The 21078-nt window shown below is 38.4% G+C and overlaps 2 protein-coding genes across 2 annotated transcripts; both read right to left on the reverse strand.

Moving 5' to 3' along the window:
- Nucleotides 1-1348: 1348 nt before the first annotated feature.
- On the reverse strand, nucleotides 1349-3395 carry LOC116267244 (purine permease 3-like). Its single transcript, XM_031648869.1, has 2 exons — nucleotides 3326-3395; nucleotides 1349-2542 (listed from the first exon to the last, which is right to left on the reverse strand). The coding sequence occupies exons 1-2, from the start codon at nucleotides 3369-3371 to the stop codon at nucleotides 1401-1403; spliced, it is 1188 nt and encodes a 395-aa protein (XP_031504729.1). The 5' UTR covers nucleotides 3372-3395; the 3' UTR covers nucleotides 1349-1400.
- A 6545-nt stretch (nucleotides 3396-9940) lies between these two features.
- On the reverse strand, nucleotides 9941-12529 carry LOC116266648 (protein LEAD-SENSITIVE 1-like). Its single transcript, XM_031647954.2, has 2 exons — nucleotides 12159-12529; nucleotides 9941-10710 (listed from the first exon to the last, which is right to left on the reverse strand). The coding sequence occupies exons 1-2, from the start codon at nucleotides 12250-12252 to the stop codon at nucleotides 10073-10075; spliced, it is 732 nt and encodes a 243-aa protein (XP_031503814.1). The 5' UTR covers nucleotides 12253-12529; the 3' UTR covers nucleotides 9941-10072.
- Between the last annotated feature and the right edge of the window lie 8549 nt (nucleotides 12530-21078).

Genomic DNA, 21078 nt, shown 5'->3' on the forward strand with positions numbered 1-21078 from the left:
GAAAGTTTTCAGTTATTTTGAATCTTCAATAATATTCTCAAGGCAATGGCAAATCGGGCCTTCTTAATTTAGGGCCTTATTTAATTTCTTTTAGTATTTGTTTAGGGGAGGCTACTTGAGCATAAAAAAAAAAACTATGTGCTTTCAATGTTCTGGCTTGCTTCGATGTTTAGGTTCATGTTTAATTTGATTTTTGTGTTTGTAAAAACTTACTTTAAAAGGTTTTTTTGGTGCCGAAGGCGACATTATTTATATGCTATGTGCTTTTGAGAAATCATGCCGATCTTTTAGTTCATTTCCAAAAATGAATCTCAAGTCAAAGTCTTGCTGTCAAACTTTGTAAAAAAAAACCTTCAAAACCAACAACTTTCCTCATGTAGATTGCAATGCAACTTGACATGAAAGATAAGATCCCAATTGAAAATACTTGCATACATGCACCTAGGGTATAATCCCTTGGTTGTAAATGGATAGAGATGAGATTGAGTTGTGTGTACACCCCTGTGCACATATAAGTATGCACCAAAGGAAAAAAAAAGGGGGGGGGGGGTTGAGGTAGTTTCAAAAATTTTTAGAAAGTAATACACATTTTAGACTTTTTTTTACCTTTTCAAAATCCCTTTTTTGCCATTTTAAAAAGTTTAATTTTTTATAGACAGGGGTACTTTAGTCATTGTGCATCCTTGTGCATAACTACTGCTGAAAAGGAGTACAAGAAACAATCACCTTTATAGTTTTGGGTACGGTAAAGCCCCTTGCTTGGTTGAATGTCAAAGCCCCCACCTAATACCTTGTCAAAGAGTACAAGACATACTTTTTGTGTTTTGGGTGACCCAACTTTTGTAACATGTGGATACTCAAAAGATTCAAAACAAATATTGGCCTCTACCAGCCCCCATCTTGTTTGTTGTGCCAACCCCTCTGGTACACTTTCACCTGTTAAACTAGTCATATTTCATCCTCTGTTGATAGTGGTTGTAACATGTAATACTTTGTTCAAAAGTGATTTAATTGAGCAAGTCTACGTTACTGTTCATCGAGTCTTTTGATAAAAAAAGGGAGAATTTGGCGTGTAATTGTCCTTAGCAATAATATTCTAGAGTTTAAGTATATTTTGAAGTTCATATTGGTTAATCTTTTTCAGATACTCGAAGGTTAATGGTAGATTATTACAGCTCTCTCTCTCTCTCTCTCTCTCTCTCACTCTAAGGTATTTGGGAAGAACTTCATTGAATCAAATATCATTATGACCATAATAAACTTACAAAATGAATGTGGATATGGTAGTACATATTTAATTGCACTTTTCTTATTAAGCTAGCCTTAGCCTACAAGGTAAACTGTAAAAATGAAATGTCTAAGAAAGTCTAGAAACCTAGGACTCATGAGAGTCTCGAACTTCAGTTTTTCTGATTTGGCAACTCCTCCCGGTTCTTAGGGTTGTCTTTCTTTTGCTTGTACTCCCCAAACAGGTAAGAAGCGAAAGCCCAGATAGATAGAACAATGGCAAAGCCCTTCCCTGCACTGAAACCTTCATGGAAGAAAACCAACGGGGACAAAACCCCTGCTGGTATCAGTGCAGTCGTGCATATGCCACTCATCAAAGAGCTTGTCAGAAACACCAAACCGGCAGTTCCCACAAAGGCCATCTGCCATGAAATAGCTCCAAACACCAAGCACAGAACGTACTTCACCTCTCCCACGTCAAATCCCTCCGCTTCTGCCTTGATCCTTCCAAAATCCCCATTGATGGCCAGGCCCAGGCAAGAAAACACAGAAGCAGTAGCGAAGATCACGATCTGCGTCTCCAAAACAAGCCTAAACGTGATTACCAACTTCTTCTTCTTCATCATACTGCCGTTTAAAAGCTCCAACAGTGGCAAGTACAGGCCATACAAAGCAGCGGCAGCAATTGTTAAGATTACACCCAAGCCGTACTGAATGTTGGTGACGCCGGGAGGCCTTTGGTGGCTACTGGTGAATCCAACAAGTGCAGAGCTCGTCGTTAGCAGGATGATGCAATTCAGAGTTGGGAAGTTCATGGGTTGCTTAACTATCAGGCAGGAAAACACGGCAGTGAAGGCCAACTGAGTGGAAAGAAGCAAGGAAGATATGGAAGCGGAGAGGAAGGATACTCCCCAAGAGTAGATGAAGTTGTCAAAGCCTATAAGCAACCCCAAGACTACGGCGCAAAGCAGCACCCTTGGTGTGAAGCATGAGAATGGCTTATAGGATGATGATGGGCTCATGTAGTAAGAAATAGCCAAAGGAATGAAGAGAAATGGGAAGCCTCCTGATTGGGTAAGGGATGTGACCCATCTCCTGCTTCCTCCATGCATGAAATAGAACCTTGACAACATGTTAGAGGAGACGAGGCCTATTGACAGAGAGAAGTAGTTGGCGAAGACTAGAGCCCAGTAAACCAAGCCAGTTCTGGATGCAACTGAGCCCTTCTTCAAGCTCTTATTGGTCTCCTTCATTTGCTTCATTTCTTGTTCCTTCCTACTTGGGGTGGCCGTGGCCGTGGCTGTGTTGGTTTCCACTGTCAAGGCGAACGAACAACCATGTCAATACGCCAATGTTTTCTGCTACGTAATTATCAAGTAAGAGAAGAGTCATGATGTGCACAACCACCAGTATGCTATAGCAGCAAATTTTGCATGCTTCACAAATTCATGCCAGAATTTGGAATACTTTTAACAAGCCAACTAATTTCATGAGAAAGAAAATACGAGTACTCTTCCCCTGTGTTTTTTATTTCACTGACTACAAAAAATGGCAGAAAGGTTTCCTGTTTCTGTACAAGTTCTTTCATTTAAATGAAAACGGCAAGAATATTTCAGAATATCCGATACTCAATTAGTTGCCTATGCATGGCATCACAAATTCACCACTCCAATGAAATGTCCAGATTGCAAGTCAAACTCATGCACCTAAGAGGAGGACATCCGCTACAACTCCGAGCCTTCCATCTGTTAGGAACAAGGCTCCCCCTCTCTCTCTCTCTTTGGAAAATAAGAGAAGAAACCAAAGAAGAGAAAGAAGAAGAAGGCATAAACATTTTATGTGGTTCAAAGGCAAGGTCCTCCTACGTCCACAGCCTTATTGAGTTTTTTCACTTTCACAAAAGAATCAAACAATACAAGTAGTCTCCCCCTCTTAAACAAGAAGATTAAGGCCAGGTGAACTCGAAAAACACAAAATTATACTATAGCCAAGATCATCACATAGTTTTGGAAATATTTGCCACAACTTATGAAACGGATCGACCATGCATGCATGAAAGAACTCTACAACGAAAGGGTTTGCAGGATTGATGGCTTACGTTGGATGACGGTGTGGGAGATCTCTGAAACCCTTTGCTCAGCCATGATAATCTACAATTTAGAGAAGAAGCTTAGAAAGTAATTGGTGCAGCCCAATGAGGTGGTGCAATGCCATTATATAATAGTGAGCAAGTGCTACTGCGGGTCCACCTCACTCTGAAAATTAACGCACACATAGGAAAGATGATGAAAGAAAAGCAGGAAGGAGGAGGAATCGAGCATTAATGACTTCAACAAGTCCTTTTGAGGGAACCGCATGAGGAGTTTGCCATCTTGGACCAAAAGGAGGAGCACAGGGGTTTGTCGACTCTCCCCACCATACGCATAGAAAAGATGCAACAATTCCACAGGGTGAGATCATGACGGTGGTTGAAGCTTGACCACGAAACGAGCCATCGCCTTTCCTTCCTGTGGTCGAAAGGGTATATTCAGGTCTTTGTCGTACCCTTTGGACCTACCATGCTGCAAAAGACAAGGGTAATGTATAAATTGGCAGTCACATTGTAGACTAGGCATTGCAACCATGCCTAGTCCGGCACCCAGCCAGATACGGGTCCGGTCCAACCCGCAAAATTGACCCTTGGGCCGGCCTGAAAAAGTGAAAAGCTTACCACCGGTTACACCACCGGCCAGGATTCTACTACCTTGCCGGCCCACCACCATTAGCGTCAGCATGGAAGAGCTGCGCTGCTGGGCTCCCCAATAAAGCCAACTTAGTTATATGCATAGCTCTGTGCATAAATATTTTTGTGGAGGGCTTTTATGCATGTCAAGTACCTTCGAAAATGAATCAGAGAGTCAATATAAGTGGGTCATTTTCTTAAAGGCTATGCACAGATTACGAAACCGGAAGAACATGATGGCTGTCAGGGAAACAATGGGAGAGGGTGAGATAGGTCACATGAGAGAGAGAGAGAGAGATAGGCTCTTTATCTGTAGATTGGATGACTTAGGTCTGATATTTCTTGATGTCCATTAAATCTAAAGTCATATATATATACAGGGTTATTGGGGTTGTGTATTTTTTTTAAGTTTTATTATAATTGACGGTTCAATTATGCCATATTCCAATGACTTTTTGAAAGTCCTACTTCCCGAATGAACTCAGAAGATTCAAATTTGTTCATCTGAAGAAAAAACTGGCACCAGGAGTGGAGGCAGGTGGAGGCATATGTGAGTAATTGCCTACATAGGTCCACATAAAGTGTTTATTTTTATATGAAAACTTGATGACAGTTTTTCTTATTTACGTATAGGTGCTCTCAAAAATTAAAATTATATAATCAATGTCCCTCAGCGAAAATTTTCTGGCTTGGTACGTACCTGACATGAATCTCAAACTCCTTTAATTATGTTACTTTGTGTTGTTTTTTTTTTTCCAAAACTTTTCAGTTCCCTTTGTTTGTCAAGGATTAAATCGCATCATGACTATACATAAGGACTGTTAGCATACATAGATATTTATCTTATATAAGCAAGATATTTATCTTAAACAGTTTGGAAATAAAACACTCATGCTTTTTCAAACATTTCATGGTCAACTTTTAAAAGTCTTTCTAATTAACTTATGTACAAAATAACAAACAAGACATAAAGCATAAGTTTATTCATTTAATTTACTTCAAAACTACGTCAAAGTTTCCTAATTTCTCAGCTTCTAATTTTACAGGAATTTTTCAACTTCCTACTTACTGAATCATCAATTAAGCATCTTTTGCTGCCAGACCATTTAGGCATGAGAGTTAAGTTAGTCCAAATAACAATGAAAACGCTCAGCAGAACAAACTCATCTCTATTTTCTCTTAGACATTTGAAAGGTGACAGGCTTCCTTTAGATCAGGAACATGGGGTTGGTGAGCATTTGGTAGCAACTATTCTTAGCATTTCATTTATTTTATTCACCAAGGTGGTCATGGACTCCGGGGCTAAGGTAGGGCCTGCATGGGCCATGGTTCACCTCTTTTTTTTTTAATTACATGTAAAATTTAAAAAAAAATTACTTGTTTTATATAAAAATTTTAAAAATTGATATTTCTGGCTTAATCAAAATTTAAAAACTTTAATTCGGTCTCCCTTATGAAAAATTTCTGGCTCTATCCTGCTTTGAGGTCTTGTAGAGTAGTACAGTAGAGATCTTGTCATTCCTCATAGGGCAATTTCAAACCCATTTTCAAGAATTCACACTTTTGGTATTCAAAATAAATGTGTACACATGTTGTTTTGCTTAATTACTGTTTTGTTGATGGAAATGGATAACATTGAATATGCATTAGTTTTTAGATCACATCTACGGATGTTTGCTATTTGCTAGCAGAGTTCAAAGCGAGAGCTCGGCTCGAACTCAGTTCAAGTCCCATATGCCACAACTCAAGCTCAGCTCAAGCTTAAGAAACTAGAACTTGGCTCGGTAAGCTCAAGCTGAAGTTTGGCTGGAGCTTAGCCGAGCCATTTATTGGAAAAATGGTTTTAAAGTGAAGCAGAAGCTTAGATTTGAACCCTGAACGTCAAACTTAGGTACCAACCACAAAGAAAGACACCAGTCTACTCTGTGATTACAATGTGAAGCAGGTATTATATATTTTTTTTTCTCGAAAGCTTAATCGAGTTCAACCAAGCCGTGCCTGCCTGGCTCGAGCTCAACTTGTTAAATAAAGTAAGTTCATTTTCAACTTTAACTTGACTCTTTATTAAAGCGGCCGAGCTTAACCAAGTGTTCGAGTTTGAGTAGAATCTGAGTTGGCTCGACTGGTTGTACATCCTATCTATTCACATCCTGAATTCCTGATCCTTTAAATTTAATATTTAAATCAGTATTTTAGAATTCTTAATGTGATAACAAGTAAGCAAATAGGAGTTCAAAAATCGGTTAACAATACACATCTTAAGAAAACTTATTTTCATTGTATATGTTGTCCTGTTACTCACAAAATTTTTTCCAAAAAAGTAATGAACCTAAAAGTTGGGACTTTTGAGAAGTTAGAAACAAACAAACAATGCTCTCTGATCATCATAGGCACACCTATAGTTCAAGTGTCCAAACAACATACTGTGCCCACAAATTCTAAAACTTCACAATGACCTTTCCTCAATTTCTAAGCCCACTTCCATGATGGCCAAGCTAGTTATATGCATCCTCTGGTGCACATAAAACTTGTACACCACTAGACCTGGGCATCAGGCTTGCCTGGCCCGACAGGTTGGTCTGATGCCCGAAACCTGAGACCGGGCATGAGTTTTGAAATAAAAAATTTTGAATATAAAATACATTTTTAATAATAATATATATATATATATATATTATTAAATAAAAATAATAAAAAAAATAATCGGGCTTACGAGCCCCATCAGGTCGACTCAGGCTGGTTTTTTTGGTACTTAGGCCCATTGCTCAGGCCTATACACGGCCCAGGGTAATGACTAGGATAACCTTGTTTATAAAAATAAAAATTTTGTTTAAGAACAAAAGAGGTAATGAAAAAGTTAAAAGTTCAAAATGGACATTTCTTTTTTGAAAAATACCTAGAATTAATACCCTGACTTCTAACTTCTTTTTTTGCGGGAGCATATACAGTGTGTGCACCCACCTTTACATACAACTCACTCTTTGGTGATGGATAAAACCCAACATAACTTCAATTTGAATACAATCAAATCAATATAGTTGTAGGATCATGAACTGGTTTACCCCAATGTTGTCACCAATAAGAATCACTCTGTCACACAACACCCTATCACTAAGGGGTTGGGTGGAGACTTCAGCTTTCTTACAGGCAGTAGAAAACCCCGTTCACCCGTAAAATGACGAACCACAGCCTTAGATGCATGGTTGAAGCTCACTGGTGATTGCATGCCTCGCCCAGCATGGCTCTAGTAGCAGAGCTACAGTGTGGGCTAGTGCGTACCAGCCTTTCCAAAGCCTCATTGCAGCAAAGCTAGATCCACACCAAACCTAGGTTGGTAACTCAAAGTGCAGCCATTGCCAAGCTCTAACCCAGCACTTCCTGGCCCGACCTCAGCTAAGCTTCACCAACAACTTGTCGGCCAGATCCGGCTCTGTGCATTCCTCCACGATTCTCAAAACAATTATTAAATTAAAATGTAAAAATCATTAATTAATTAGTCTCTTTTTAATTTGGAAATTAATTACCCAGTTTCTTGCTTTTCGGTTGAAACATTTATATGTAAAGGATCTTAGAACTCCACCCAAGTTTATCAATGAAGATCCACTAACGATCGCACTTCGCTATCAAAAGTTGAGATTTTACATTTAATGCACATAATTCTTTTCGGTAACTTTATTTGAAACCGAAATAAGCATGCATCCTAAACGCATAGGAAACTACAGTAAATGTTTATTAGTAATCTTCAATATACGTGAATGTTCAATCGAAGCTAGATAAGCGCATCTAATGTCACATCAAAGATCTACATAAAAAAAGTAAGCCTAATCAGAATCAGATCTGTTTAGGCTAATCCAAATTCATGATTAATCCAGACCCGTCCCATTAGAGGAGATTATCTTCTGAGCTGTGATTACCAAGAAAATCCAACCTTGCAGCTGTGGTTATCTTCTGAGCTCTCAACATTCATCATGCATCGAAAGTTCTTTTGGTGATTTAAACATTCCTGAATCAAAAGACATCAAATTTTCTAGGCTTAAAAGGATATTTCTTGTCAAAGATCACAAACCAAAAAAAATCAAGTCATAGGTTTTCGATTACCTGAACACATTGGAATCAATGGATCAAGTAAAAAATTGTCAGGTTGAACCCATCCATAGTATTGATCTAATACATTATTTTAAACCGACAAAACATTATACATATAAAAACATGGTTTCTTGATGAAGAGAAGCACGATTTTGAATCAGAAGAGAGATTTCTTGTCACTCTACCAATAACCGAGCTTGATCCGAAGCTGGTTACCTGCATATTTCGTACACGAAAAATTATGCATGCAATGATCGGAATACCTTTATTAAAATAAATAACGAAATTCTTTCAAGGATTATGAAAAATTAATAAATAAAAAATATCCATTACTTTATGAAGAAATTCAAAAATACTCCAACCCACTTTGGTTGTATGCACAGAGGTGTGCACACAATTCGATGGATCGAGTAAACCCGGTCCCCCTCAACCTTTTGTCTTTTGCGTGTCTGTCCTCATCCAGGATGACGATGACTGAAGAGAGAAGTCCAGTACCTTCCACCGCTGCAGGAGCAATCTGCTCACTCAACAGCCACCGACAGTCAATCGGTGGTCGCCAACACACCATGAAGATTCTATCTAGTTCTGCATCTCAATTAATGGCCCCAACAGGAAAAGAAAGACCGCCACTCTGGTATTTCTTATCCGCTTGAACCATGTTTGAAGAACAACAAACTGCCACTCTGATGCTGTAATAATGGATTCATGTGTTCCCTTCAATAACATGGTGATCATAGGGATGTTGAGTTTGTTCTCTTCCCTCAAACACTTAACGGAGACAACTAAGCCACAGGGAACGGAGCCTTGTGTGGCTTATTGACAGATAGCTCTGTTGAACAACCGGCTGAGAACTCGTTCCATTACCCTCAATGGTTGTGCTATACTGAAGATTATTTATGAAACCATAGCAGCTGAGTCACTGACTCCCACCAAACTATTATCCACCAACATTTCCAAGTCCAGCAATCCGTTTACTGTAGAGATTTTGCCAAATTGAAGAGTTGCTAGGCCAACGTATCATCATATTCATCATTTGCTTCTTGTGCATGTACAGCCATGAACAGACGTTTTAGAAGGGGGAACATCGCTAATGACTTATTCACTTTCAGATGGGCCTCAATATTTGTTTTAGAGGGAGTTTGGCAATAGGAATACTAACACAGTGTTCCACAAATCTATATCGAATATTGAGGACAGACGTTTCAAAGACTGGGGGGGAGATTCATTGAATATTAGAATGCAATCTTTTATGAATTTTCCCTAATCTTTATGATAGATTCAAAGAAGAATGTGGTAATGTTCCTTTTACCAAACAACCCCTTATTGTCACAAGAAGGAACCTTTGCTTAGCCTTGTCTTAATGTTCTGTGTACGAAACGGCCCCTTATTGTGACAAAGAAGACACCTTTGCTTAGCATCCATTGCCAACTATTGCAAAATCATGCCATCTCATTTTGCAGGAGGCGAAACATTGTCAAGCTTACTTCTCATTTTTCTTCGTAGTGATTGAGCATTCCTTTTGCAACTCATCGACGATCTCTTCCCATATCACTATCGGAGGAGGGAACTCATAAGCTTAAATAGCTACAAGCGCCTGGTCATTTCTAGTTGACAACTAGAAGCTGTTTACCTTTCTGTATATAAATTGTTCAAGTAATACATGGTGTGCACATGGAAGAGATGAGATTTTAATTTTGAAGGTGAGGTTTTAGTCCCTCAAAGCCAACAGGCTATCATCGAATACTGCACAGGCTCTTTCACCTGATATCAGGGAGTTTATGATGCTTCATGCTCATTTTCATTTTCCCATTTTCTCACTAAAAACTAAGGAGAAAGAATATCAAGGAAAGATGAAATGGTCCTCAGTCAACCGGAGTATCACACTTACAGCTTTGCACATAAATCTAAACAAATCTACCTTTTGTATCATACCTTGTAGAAAGCCATACACAGAAGGCCAGCAAGGAAAGAATAAAAAAAGTTGGCTCGACATACACAGGTATAGGAAGCATCAAATCCAAAAAAACATGAATGCAGTTAGATGCTACTTGCAGCAAGTTTTGCTGTTAGATCCTCTACTGATATTTTCATGACATCCCTTCTCCTGCCAACATCAGCTGCATATCGACTTGCACAATAGACTCCAATTGACCCAATGGCTGCTGCTGTCACTGTAAATGCGTTCCTTGTTGCAAGACGCCACGGTGATGAAAATGCAGCAGCAAGAAATGAGATGGCTTGACCACTCTGTCCAATAGATCTGTCATCCACTGTTATGAGGCCTGTTTTGCAGTATATGGCAAAATCTTCACAATTGTTCTTGAAGATGTCATAGCATCCAAATCCACTGTTTAATAAGTGGGTTGCACGGTGAATCACAATGTCAAAAGGGTCAGAATCTGCACAGGTACATGTCCCTCCCCGGGCTTTTGCAAGAAAAAAGGCAGGAGTTACTGAATATTCAAACCGGTAAAGAGACCCTCCAGCCAGGAAGCAGTCGAGGCATGAAGAGACCACCCCATGGCTGTTGTCTTCATATGTACAATTGGGACAGAGACCATTTCTTGGGTTCAGAGTGGAGCTTTGGAGGAGAATATCGACCACTGTTCCAGTGCCCACCTCTTGTCCCTGTCCTCTGGTGAAATGGATTACCATATCCTCACCGACATAGATACCTAATATGGTGAATGATTGCAGGCCAATATCAATATTTCATAACCTTTCTATGGACTTCAACTGAACATGCTACTTCAGGACAGGAAACGAATGACATTCAAAACTTCAAAGACAAAAATCAGATAACCATGGAACAGTATGATAACAGCTATCCTAGGAATAAGAAAACGAAAGAACAAAGAAAAGAAACAACATAACCAATAGTAACAATGAACCCAAACAGAATCAAGGAATTCATGCGGCCTTTCTTGCACACATTATGCCAGACTAAGATACTATTTCACGCTTCAGATCCAACATGAAGTTTGCTAGCTAAGATAAGCAAGCTGTAGAAGATACATTCAGGAATATTTCTTCAACTTTCTTGACACATGAAACAACAAATTTTCTATCAATCCACCAATTCTACCTGATAAAAAACTAGCATGAAGAATTTACCATCCTAAATTGGTAACCATCCTATAATGCTCCCAAGAACTTAAATGTCATAATCATCTTGAAGGGCAACAAGATACAGAAAATATGTTACACAACCATCCCTTCACATTGCACTTAAGTTCATGGCCCCATACGACCAGCCTAAACACTTTCTAGTTCGATCACATCCTGTTTGTCGCGTCATATCAGATTAAGCTTCAGATATGTACTAAACAACCACAGATCTATCTGATTGAATACAACAGTGAGAAAACATTCATTTTACAGCTTAAATGAAAAATAATAACACTATCATGGCCATGCTTCCATGCCCAACTACAGACCTTCATGTACTCCGACCAGAACCAAATAGAGAAATAAACCTCATTAATAGGAAATTGATTAAAAATAGCAAAACAAAAAGTTCAAAGTCTAATGAAAATCTCCCTTATAAAATGAAGCACAAGAATCGCCGTTTAAACTAAAGGTACCAATTGCATTTCTTTTAACAAGGTCGTTGTTTATTTTTCCGGTCGGCAAGCCGTTACAGAAATCGATCCCATCTTTCAATTTTCTCTCAAAAGGTGGGCTCATTAATCCCAATTTTCTCTCCTGCTTTCGTTTACCAATCTCAGCAGAGGCACCAGCCCGCCATGTGTGGATCAGTAATCTGCCAACGAGTTTCACATTGACTGGCTTCATAGCTCACAGCATCAGATGCGACATTCGTCAAACAAAAAGAAAACCATGTAGACTTTGAAATTCAGAAAAGAGAAAGCGTCGTCCCCATTCACAAAAAGGAAGGTCCTCAAAAACCCATTTTTTTGGGTACCAAAATTCCACAACAAGAAGGAATCCTTTTCTGAATACCTCGCAAAACTAGAAACAGGGCCGGCCATTCGAGTTTATCAGCTACTCTAACGGATCGGTTCAATCAAACAAAATACAAGAACGACCGATGGACAACATAAATTAGGAATAAACAAAAACGGAAGGAAAACAAAAGAGGGGAAGGAGGAGGAGCGAGTACCATGATGGGCATAAATGTAGGCCTTCCTCCATGAATAAATGTGATCACCTGGCCTCAGGGAATCCCGATTGATCCTGTTCGAGAGAACCCCCATTGAGACCTTCCTCTCCAATCTCCCCTCCAAAAGCCACTCCCTTCTGCTCTTTCTCACAGGAAGGGGGAGAGAGAGAGAAAGATAGAGGGGGAGGGAGGAAGCTGGCGTTGGACGTTGGGCGTTAAAAAAGCTGTTTTAACTAGGGAACGTAAACAGGCAAGCTTTTCGGGACGATCATTTTAATCTGATGACATCGTGAGTCGTGAGTTAATCGTATGGATTCATCCTTCTTTTGGCGAATCGCCAAAGCATCGGGCTATGCTCTCATTGCAGCAGAAAGATGTGGTAAATTAATGATCAATCGTAAATGGATAGATTTGTAGATCAACGAATTGCTACCGAAAAACTCGAACTTAAAAATACTCTACAAAAGTTGTCCCTTTTCAGAGTTGATCTTGATTTTAATCTCATGCACTTATCGCTGCCATTCTTTTCTACCTCCCAAATGTGGAGGTTGATATGGATAACCATTTGTATCAATATAATATAATTATTTACATTTTATGTTCAATAAGATACGGAATAGAGAGAGAACATCGCTAGAGATGGACATGTTTGCCAAGATTCCATAAGATTCGGGGGAAAATAGTGGAAAAGCTGATGATGGAAATTCTAAGGATGACAAAATTCATAGAAGGGAGAAGGTTTTTGTGATAAGATTCACTTTTTTCCTAAGAGAGATATTTTAAGAAAAAAAAAGTGAAACATCCATTTGAAACTATAGCTAAAAAATAGGCATTCAAAGCAAAATATTCCTTGCAACGAGATTTTTATGCTAATTTAACGGCTAACTAGTTGGATGGAGAAAAACATCTAAAGTAGTGAGCAGGGAAAATGTAAGTTGGTATTAGTTGAAGCAAACTCTAAAATATTAATTGTGTTCCTTGTCGTAGTAGTATGAGGGTGTGATTTAGTGTTTCTCTAGCATCTAAATTCAATTCAAATGCATGATCCTACCCAATATATCTAATTACGTTTAAAGGGAAGTGTTTGATTTTGTAGCAATATTCAAGCCTTAAAAATGTGTTTTCTTTTTTTTTTTTTGGAAAGATGTAGCCGGAATTTTCCTTTTCGCTAGCATTACATTCACTTCGAATGCATCTTATGTTCCACATCTTCAACTAGATTTAATAAAGTTATTTTGTGTGCGCCTATATAATGCAAGAAGGATTAAGATTAACGAACCCTAATCCGTCCTTACCACTAAGTTAAAACTAAGCTTAACACTAACTAAAACTCAAGCAAATAACTAGACAAAAAAGAAGAACATAAGAAAACTAAGAAAGAGCTTACATTTTTTATTTTTTTCAACCTTTTCAACTTCAACTAACTTACAAAATGAACCGACGTCCCTTTATATAAGGGGTGGATTTTGGATCTGGATCCATTTATAGTATTTGGAATTATTTGGATCTAGTTACAAAAGTACGGATCTGAATCTATTGCTCTGCATCAATCTCCCTAGGTTGGAGAAGGGTCGTCCTCGAACAATTTTAAATCTTTCATTCTACCAATATGATTCTTCCTCCTAAAAATGTTTGAATCTGTTTAAGAAGATGGCCCACCTCGCTTCTTCTCCATATGTGAGGGTGGTGGGCTGCCAAACATCTTCCTGTTGGTGAGAAAGGTGGAGACTTTAGCAGAGGTTTTGGACATGAACTGTGAACATGGACTCTCTCTCTCCAAGGGCGAATCCATGGGCAGGCCAAACGGTCCAACGAACTTATTCGGGTAGAGTCAAACTAAACCTGAATCCAAAAAATACATTACACAACAAAAAAATTCAAAATTTTAATATAATTTTTTTTTCAATTAGGTGGTGTGGGGCCACGACCTAGGCGCCCCTCCACCCTTGGGCAAACCCAAGTCATACCCGACCAAAGAAGGCGGAACTAACTAGTTTGGACCCATATTTGAAACTGTTAACCCATATATCGAGAGATATGGGGCCCAATCTAGCCCAAAACCCTGTTCGGCTCGAACCAGTCCCAAAAGGGACCGGCCCAAATCCTCGTCCATCTCAAGCGGTAGCTTGAGACGTAGCTCGACCACCTTTAGAAGCTCTTCATATGTCGCTCATGACACTCTTAGAAGCTCTCATCATGCCAGTAAGGGTTTATGAGATATTAAAATATGAAATATTAACGGTTTCAAATGTGGGTGGACAACGAACTAGGTACCCAACAGGTATAAAGTTGACAGTTGGGCCCAACTTGATAACTAAGTTGGCCGGTTTTGGGCTGCTGACAAAGGCTTCAGGTCAGCCCGAAACCGACTTTGTTGAGCCTTCGCCCAGCCCGATGCCCAGTCTTTGTTCTGACATATTATTGGTATGGATATATCTCTTGCGGTTGTAGATTTTTTCAAAACAGGCAGAACTGTGAAAAAGATTAATCAATCTCTCATTGCCTTAATTCCAAAAAAGGATGATGCCTCCAGGCTTGAGGAATTCAGGTCCATTGTCCTCCTCAACACTCTTTATAAGATTATCTCCAAGATTAGGGCGAATAGAATGAGATCTATCTTAGTGCACATAATCTCCACCGAACAGAGTGCTTTCTTGAAAGGAAGTTGTATCAGAGATAATAATAATATATTAGCTCATGAAGTTGTTCAGGGACTCAACCATATCCACAACCCTTCGGTTGCTATGCAAATTGATCTATCCAAAGCTTATGATCGTCTGAACTAGAGTTTTCCGCATGACTTTTTGTTGTACTTAGGCTTCCACTCCCATTTCAAGTATGGATCAGGTTCCAACACATGTAACCCTAACCAAAGAAACCGTCTAAGTACTATATTTTCAATGCTTGTTGGCCCAAATAGTAATAGGTCATCAGCATATTGAATAAGATTCTTACGCAAACCATGAGAGAGAGAGAGAGAGAGAGAAATTAACTAAATAATAATAATTTATATAATAAAAAAATTGTTTACATGCATAAATCTGTGATAGCTTCAATTACATCACAAAAAACCAAAAATAATAGTTTCACACCACTAACTGATTTCTCTAGAACTTGCAGAGGTTCAACGCACAATGCCAGCTTCTTCCCCTACAAAAACAATATTGAAAGGGAAATAGTATTGTTTTCCTATACATTTCTTCAATTACTTTAGAACATCAGGAAAAATCAGAGTTCTTATATGGTTAGAACAGGAAAGAACATCTTTAAATGATGACAAATGACAAACATGTTATGCATCCTCTATGTTCCCACACTTCCTATTCATATCCATAAACAAAGTACTCACAATAGCACTCTTCTCAAGTTCATATATAATAACATGACTACCAATAAGTGTTCACACTTCCCAAAATGAGACACCCAATATCTGCATATGTGTGGAGAGAAAGTTACATGAGTTGTGTGAACCGTGCGCAGTAAATGAAGGAAAGACATTTTGGTAATTTACTTAAAAATGTCCTCCATAGTCTTTTTTGCCTTTTTCCATTTTCAATTTGTCTCTACAAAAAGTTTTCTTTTTTCATTGTGAACTAAAGGTCTTTTAGTCATCAACCATACTTATGCGCGAAAACTCATGCATTAGTATGGCGTATATAGCCAGGTTCGATATGTGTGCGCCAAAATCGACATGGTACTGGACGATGTGTTATTTTGTAGCAAAAACAGGGAGGCGATTTGGCATCAAGGGTTTCAATGAAGTCATGTTCCACACTCTCATTTTATTGTGGAGCATAGATGGTGGTTCAGGAATAGCTTTAGGTGGGGGTTGGAAGACGAAGAGTGGTAGGGTGATCGGTACTTGGAAACTCTACATCAAGGGTTGAGCTAGAATTTTTTTTTCATGAAGCACTAAATATATAGTTAACAACCAAGTCAAGCAAGTTCATGGGCAGTGACTTGGGTTAAGTGGGACTGCCTCATGTAACTGGATACAGATCTACCTAAATCCAACTATAAATTTAAGGTTTTACACTAACTATATAGACCACTATGACCCCACCTAGGCCATGGCCCCGCCCCAAGCAAATGAAAAAAAAAATACAGTATAAAAATTGATTTTTTTTTTTTGCCTCTATGTATTTTTTGAATGTGAGTTCAGTTTGGCCCTACCCAAATCCAACCCAATAAACCCAACTCCCATTTGGCCGGCACCTAAAAAAAATCCTAGCTCTACCCCTGTGCTCTAGATGTTTGGTAACAGTCTAGACCACATGGTGTGGTGGGAGATCGACCTGATCAAGTCAGACGATGTATCTCGAGGAAAAAATCCTAGCTCCGCCCCTGTGCTCTAGATGTTTGGTAACAGTCTAAACCACATGGTGTGGTGGGAGATCGACCTGATCAAGTTAGACGATGTATCTCGAGGTATTGTGTTGATCAGTGGGCTCTAACCATGGAGGAATCCAATAATGAAGAAGAGCCAAGAGAATATGGATAGAATATCACTTGGAACCATCCTAGACGGACCAGAGGTAGTGGATGTGTAGTGGCTGTATACTTGTTTCTCTTGCTAATAGAAGGTAGGCAGAATGCAGAGAGTTGTAAATATTTGGAGATGTCAATAGATGAGATTTGAATTGGAACTACCTTAAGTGTATCCACTTTTTTAGGTATACACGTATTTGGATTCAAATTCAGGTTCAAATACGAACAACGAAAAGTCATAATGTCGAAAACAGAATCTGAAATTTGATTTAACAATTTGAATCCGATGTCGATCCAAACTTTACATTCATATCCGAATCCAAATCCAAATTTTGAACCAAATCTCACAGATTTTCAAAAATATATGGGAATTGGGTATAGGATATTTGTTTAAAAGTAAATCTAATCTGAATCTGAATCCAAATCCGATAGGATATTTATGTATATTTGGATTTGATTGGATGTTATTTGTTAAGTAGAAACTTGGTCTAATCTAATCTTTTTGGAATGGTTCTGTCGCATATCCAATTTCAATAGGATATATTGATATCCCAAGTTGTCTCACCAAGTGCTAGGTCTGGTCTTTGCACGGATCCAAGAGTTCTATTTAGGTCATCACTTGGGGAGGTAAGTGGTCAGTTTCTCCTCAGATTTTGCCCTTTTTGTTGTTTGGATCTAAACTTTTGGGTTTTCTCTCTGTCTCTATTTTGTGGCCATCTTTTGCTTTCATGTATATCCTTTGTGTTGTAGCTGTTGCAGTTTGTTTGTTGTTAGGGCTGTGTAAACATCTCATTTTTTTGGTCAAAAAGGTTCAGAGGCCTAGCCCCTAGGGGGCAATTTCAAAATAGCATCATTAAAATATGCAGTTTTACTGATGCGGCTTTTTTGGGTATCAGTCAATATCTGCTTTGTTGTAGTCAAGGGCGGAGCCAAGTTAGGGTCCGCATGGGCCCTGTCCTCATCTCAATTTTTTTTTTTATTTATATATAAATTTTAAAAAATTTCACTTGTTTTATATAAGAATTCTGAAAAATGATATTTTGACCCTAGACAAAATTTAGAAGCTTTAATTCTGTCTGCTTCATAAAAAATTTCTAACTCTGCCCCTAGTTGTGGTGTCTCCACTCATATTATTCATGATTAAGGAAGAGTTAAACGGACAAAATGATAGGTTTACCCTTCTTATATTGTAAAATTAAATTAATTCATCCATGTTTTCATCTGTCTCTTGGCTCTCTCTTTTTCGATGATGGCAAGTGAACCTCACTACTCACTTTTAACCAAGTCTCTCTCCCCTTCTCTCTCTCCCTCTCTCTCCAAGTGATGTGTTATAGTCATGTCCTCGGTTTGGTTTGAATCCCTGAACAGTAGGGTGTCATTGTGGATGTCTACTGGATTGGTTCTTGTCTTCTCTCTGTTTCTCTTTTTTTCCACACACATGCACCATGATTTAATTTTTCCTCAACGCCAAACATGTTTAAGTTATCGAAAAATTTTGTACTTTATTTTTTGAATTTAGTAGGCGACAAAGAAGCCATAGGTTCTTTTAGTGGCCCAGTACATACGGTTACAAATAAAGCAGTATGACGTTCTGGCTGTATCATTCAAGTAATTTCTAGTGAAAGAACCTTATGCGTTTGTATAAACATGTGACAATGAAGCATCTTTCTATTCACGTGTGAATTATGATTCTTGTAAGGCGTTTAGAGATGTCACCCCACTATGCTTCAACTTACATATCAGTGACACCTTACAAGTGGTTGTTACCTTAGTGATATGAAAGGGAAACTGATCATCTACAAGCCTCCATCTCGACTAATGCGCCAACCCCCTTGAAGATACAGATTCATAGAATACTTGTTATAGTATTTCATGAATATGTCCCCATTTTCATTTGGTGTCGATTCATAAACCATTGTCAAAATGACGATTCATAAACCATTGTCAAAATGACTTCTCTGTGTTGGCCAATGAATAGACCAACAATTGATGTCGATGTAAACTTACCTCACTAATGTGTGCTTTCTCAGCCTCATCCAATGTCAGTCTTAATTGTCGTAGAATCTCTTTCAAACTTGAACATCTATTGGGGGATAATACCAGTTACGATCAGGAAGCACATGGCCGCTTGTTATATATATATATATATATATATATATATATATATATATATATATATATATATATATATATATATATATATATATATATATATATTATACCTGCCACCTTGTCCTACATTGGGTTGCCAATATTGACAATCTTTTTGTCCGGCATTTATGTTAATCTGAAACATTAATATGGTTATAATATGACGAGGGACAAGGGCACGTTTGTTCATACACAAATAAACACTTAACACGCATTTTTTTCTCATCAAGAAGTAAATTATAGTAGCTGTTCCATGTTTCCCATAAGGTTAAATGCCCATTGATAAGATTATGCATGATTCCCATGTGTTAGTTTATATTATTTTGTATATCTGCGGCTTTCTCTGCTCTAACCTTTCACATAGACAAGGTTCTTTATTTCAATGGCGAGCGCTTCCGAATGCATGCCAACGAAAAAGGAAGAAAGGAAGTTCTATTCTTTTTCTTTTCTTTGTACAATTTGATCAGCTGGCTTCAAAGCAGTGGTTGGGAGGCTTTGAAGGATTTAGGAGCTGCTGGCTTCGGAAATCGGAACCAGCTTACGTCCTTTGTGACCTTAAATTTTATGTAAAGTTTGGTTCACATATATATTTTCTTACATGATAAAGGGAATCAGTCTTTATGGAATTGGTTACTTTTTAGAATAAGAACTAACTGGTTTAGCATAAAAAAAGATTTACGAGAGAGAGATGATATTCGCAACAACCATCTCGTTCGGACAACAGGTCAATGTGATATAATCGATTAGTCACACTCGATATCTATTGGTAGTAGGAAGGTATTTGGTAATAGTAACACTATGTTATCATTTCATATATTTGTGTTATTGGACTATATCATAAACTAAAGTATATTGATGAAAGAATAACAAACTATTTGAATTGCCAAGTAGCTCTTAAGGAAACATTTGCCAACAGTAATAAACCTCTATTGTTCCATGAATATGAATGTTTCATATAAAATGAATGAAGTAGATTCATAGGACACTTGTGACAGTATTTCATGAATCTCTTGTTCTAATATTTTATCAATTTATCCTATCTTTTGAAACATGCATATTGCCAAACAAATTGTAAAAAATCATATTATTCAATTTTCTTAAATACATGCAATGATTGGGGTAAAGGGGTCGGGGCCAAACAAAACTTCTAGAAGTGTAAAAAGAAACAAAGAAAGGAAAAAAAAAAAAAAAAGGAACAGAAAACTTTTATCAAGTGGAAAAATTAAAAATAAAATTGGAAACATGGTTTACACGTGTTATGTCAATTATTTTTCTAGAAAAAAGTACTACACCCTTTATACTGAAAGTTCATTTTTATGTTCAAAGACGAACACTTTCTAGGAAAAAGTCGTAGAAAAAGAAGGCGGCGGTTATATTAAATTGAAGTTATTATGGAAGATGACAAGATTCATGTTACGTTGGAAAACAGTTGATAGAAGGAGAACTCGACCCTCGTTAATTTGAGAAGCATCCACACGCATGCAACGCATCCGTCTTTCATGTGAACGTAACCTTTCTTGGGACAAAATTCAAATTCTTCCGAGATCATGACAAAGATCATGAAAACGAACGTGAGAGGGACTCTTGCGTATCAATTCCGCCATGCGAAATTAGTACGTTTTCTCATTTTTCCGGTTCAAGATCAAGATAACGGGAGATCCTGAAAATTGACAAGCAAGTGCAGGACCATTAATGGAGAAGTACCCAGCTCCTGACGAGAACCATGAATCAACCCCACGACATTCTCTCCCAGCCGGGCCCACTCACTTGGCTCCTTTCGTCTTGCACCTGGGTGCGCTGCAGCCCACTTCGACCTCGACCCACATGGTCCACTTTTGTTTTGCTTTCGGGGATTTAGGTAAATGGATCAAGATGGTCAATGTGTGATTCGTAGCAACTTTCGGGTGAGCAGGAGAAAATTCCACCATCCGAGTAAAGGTTGAAACCTCACCTCCCCCATTCCCTATGTCTGCTTTGGTATTTTGAGATGGTGTCCTCATTATGCTTTAACTTAAAAAAATGACACCACAAAAGTTTAAGATAGAGACTGGACACCTACCTGCTCCCACTTTGTCCATTGTACCGCCCCCTCGATGATGTAAACGTCTGCAATTGTATAATTGGGATTTTCGGCCTTTAATAATAAAATGGAACAGGAATGGTAAGGTTGTCCACATATTGCCTCTCCATAGCCAACGGGGGCGAGATCCCGACGTTCATAAGTGTGATTCTAACCTCCAATGCATGGGCAGCCCACTACACCCCTTGTAGTTCGAGAACA

This window comes from Nymphaea colorata, chromosome 13, assembly GCF_008831285.2.
Source record: "Nymphaea colorata isolate Beijing-Zhang1983 chromosome 13, ASM883128v2, whole genome shotgun sequence".
NCBI classification, from domain to species: domain Eukaryota; kingdom Viridiplantae; phylum Streptophyta; class Magnoliopsida; order Nymphaeales; family Nymphaeaceae; genus Nymphaea; species Nymphaea colorata.

What these genes read in the sequence shown, in the direction of transcription:
- LOC116267244 (XM_031648869.1), bottom strand. Translation starts at nt 3,371, where the DNA reads ATGGCTGAGCAAAGGGTTTCAGAGATCTCCCACACCGTCATCCAAC. An exon ending in CTCCCACACCGTCATCCAAC is followed by an intron (nt 2,543 to 3,325) that starts GTAAGCCATCAA and finishes TCGCCTTGACAG; the next exon opens with TGGAAACCAACACAGCCACG.
- LOC116266648 (XM_031647954.2), bottom strand. Translation starts at nt 12,252, where the DNA reads ATGGGGGTTCTCTCGAACAGGATCAATCGGGATTCCCTGAGGCCAGGT. An exon ending in CTACATTTATGCCCATCATG is followed by an intron (nt 10,711 to 12,158) that starts GTACTCGCTCCT and finishes TCACCATATTAG; the next exon opens with GTATCTATGTCGGTGAGGAT.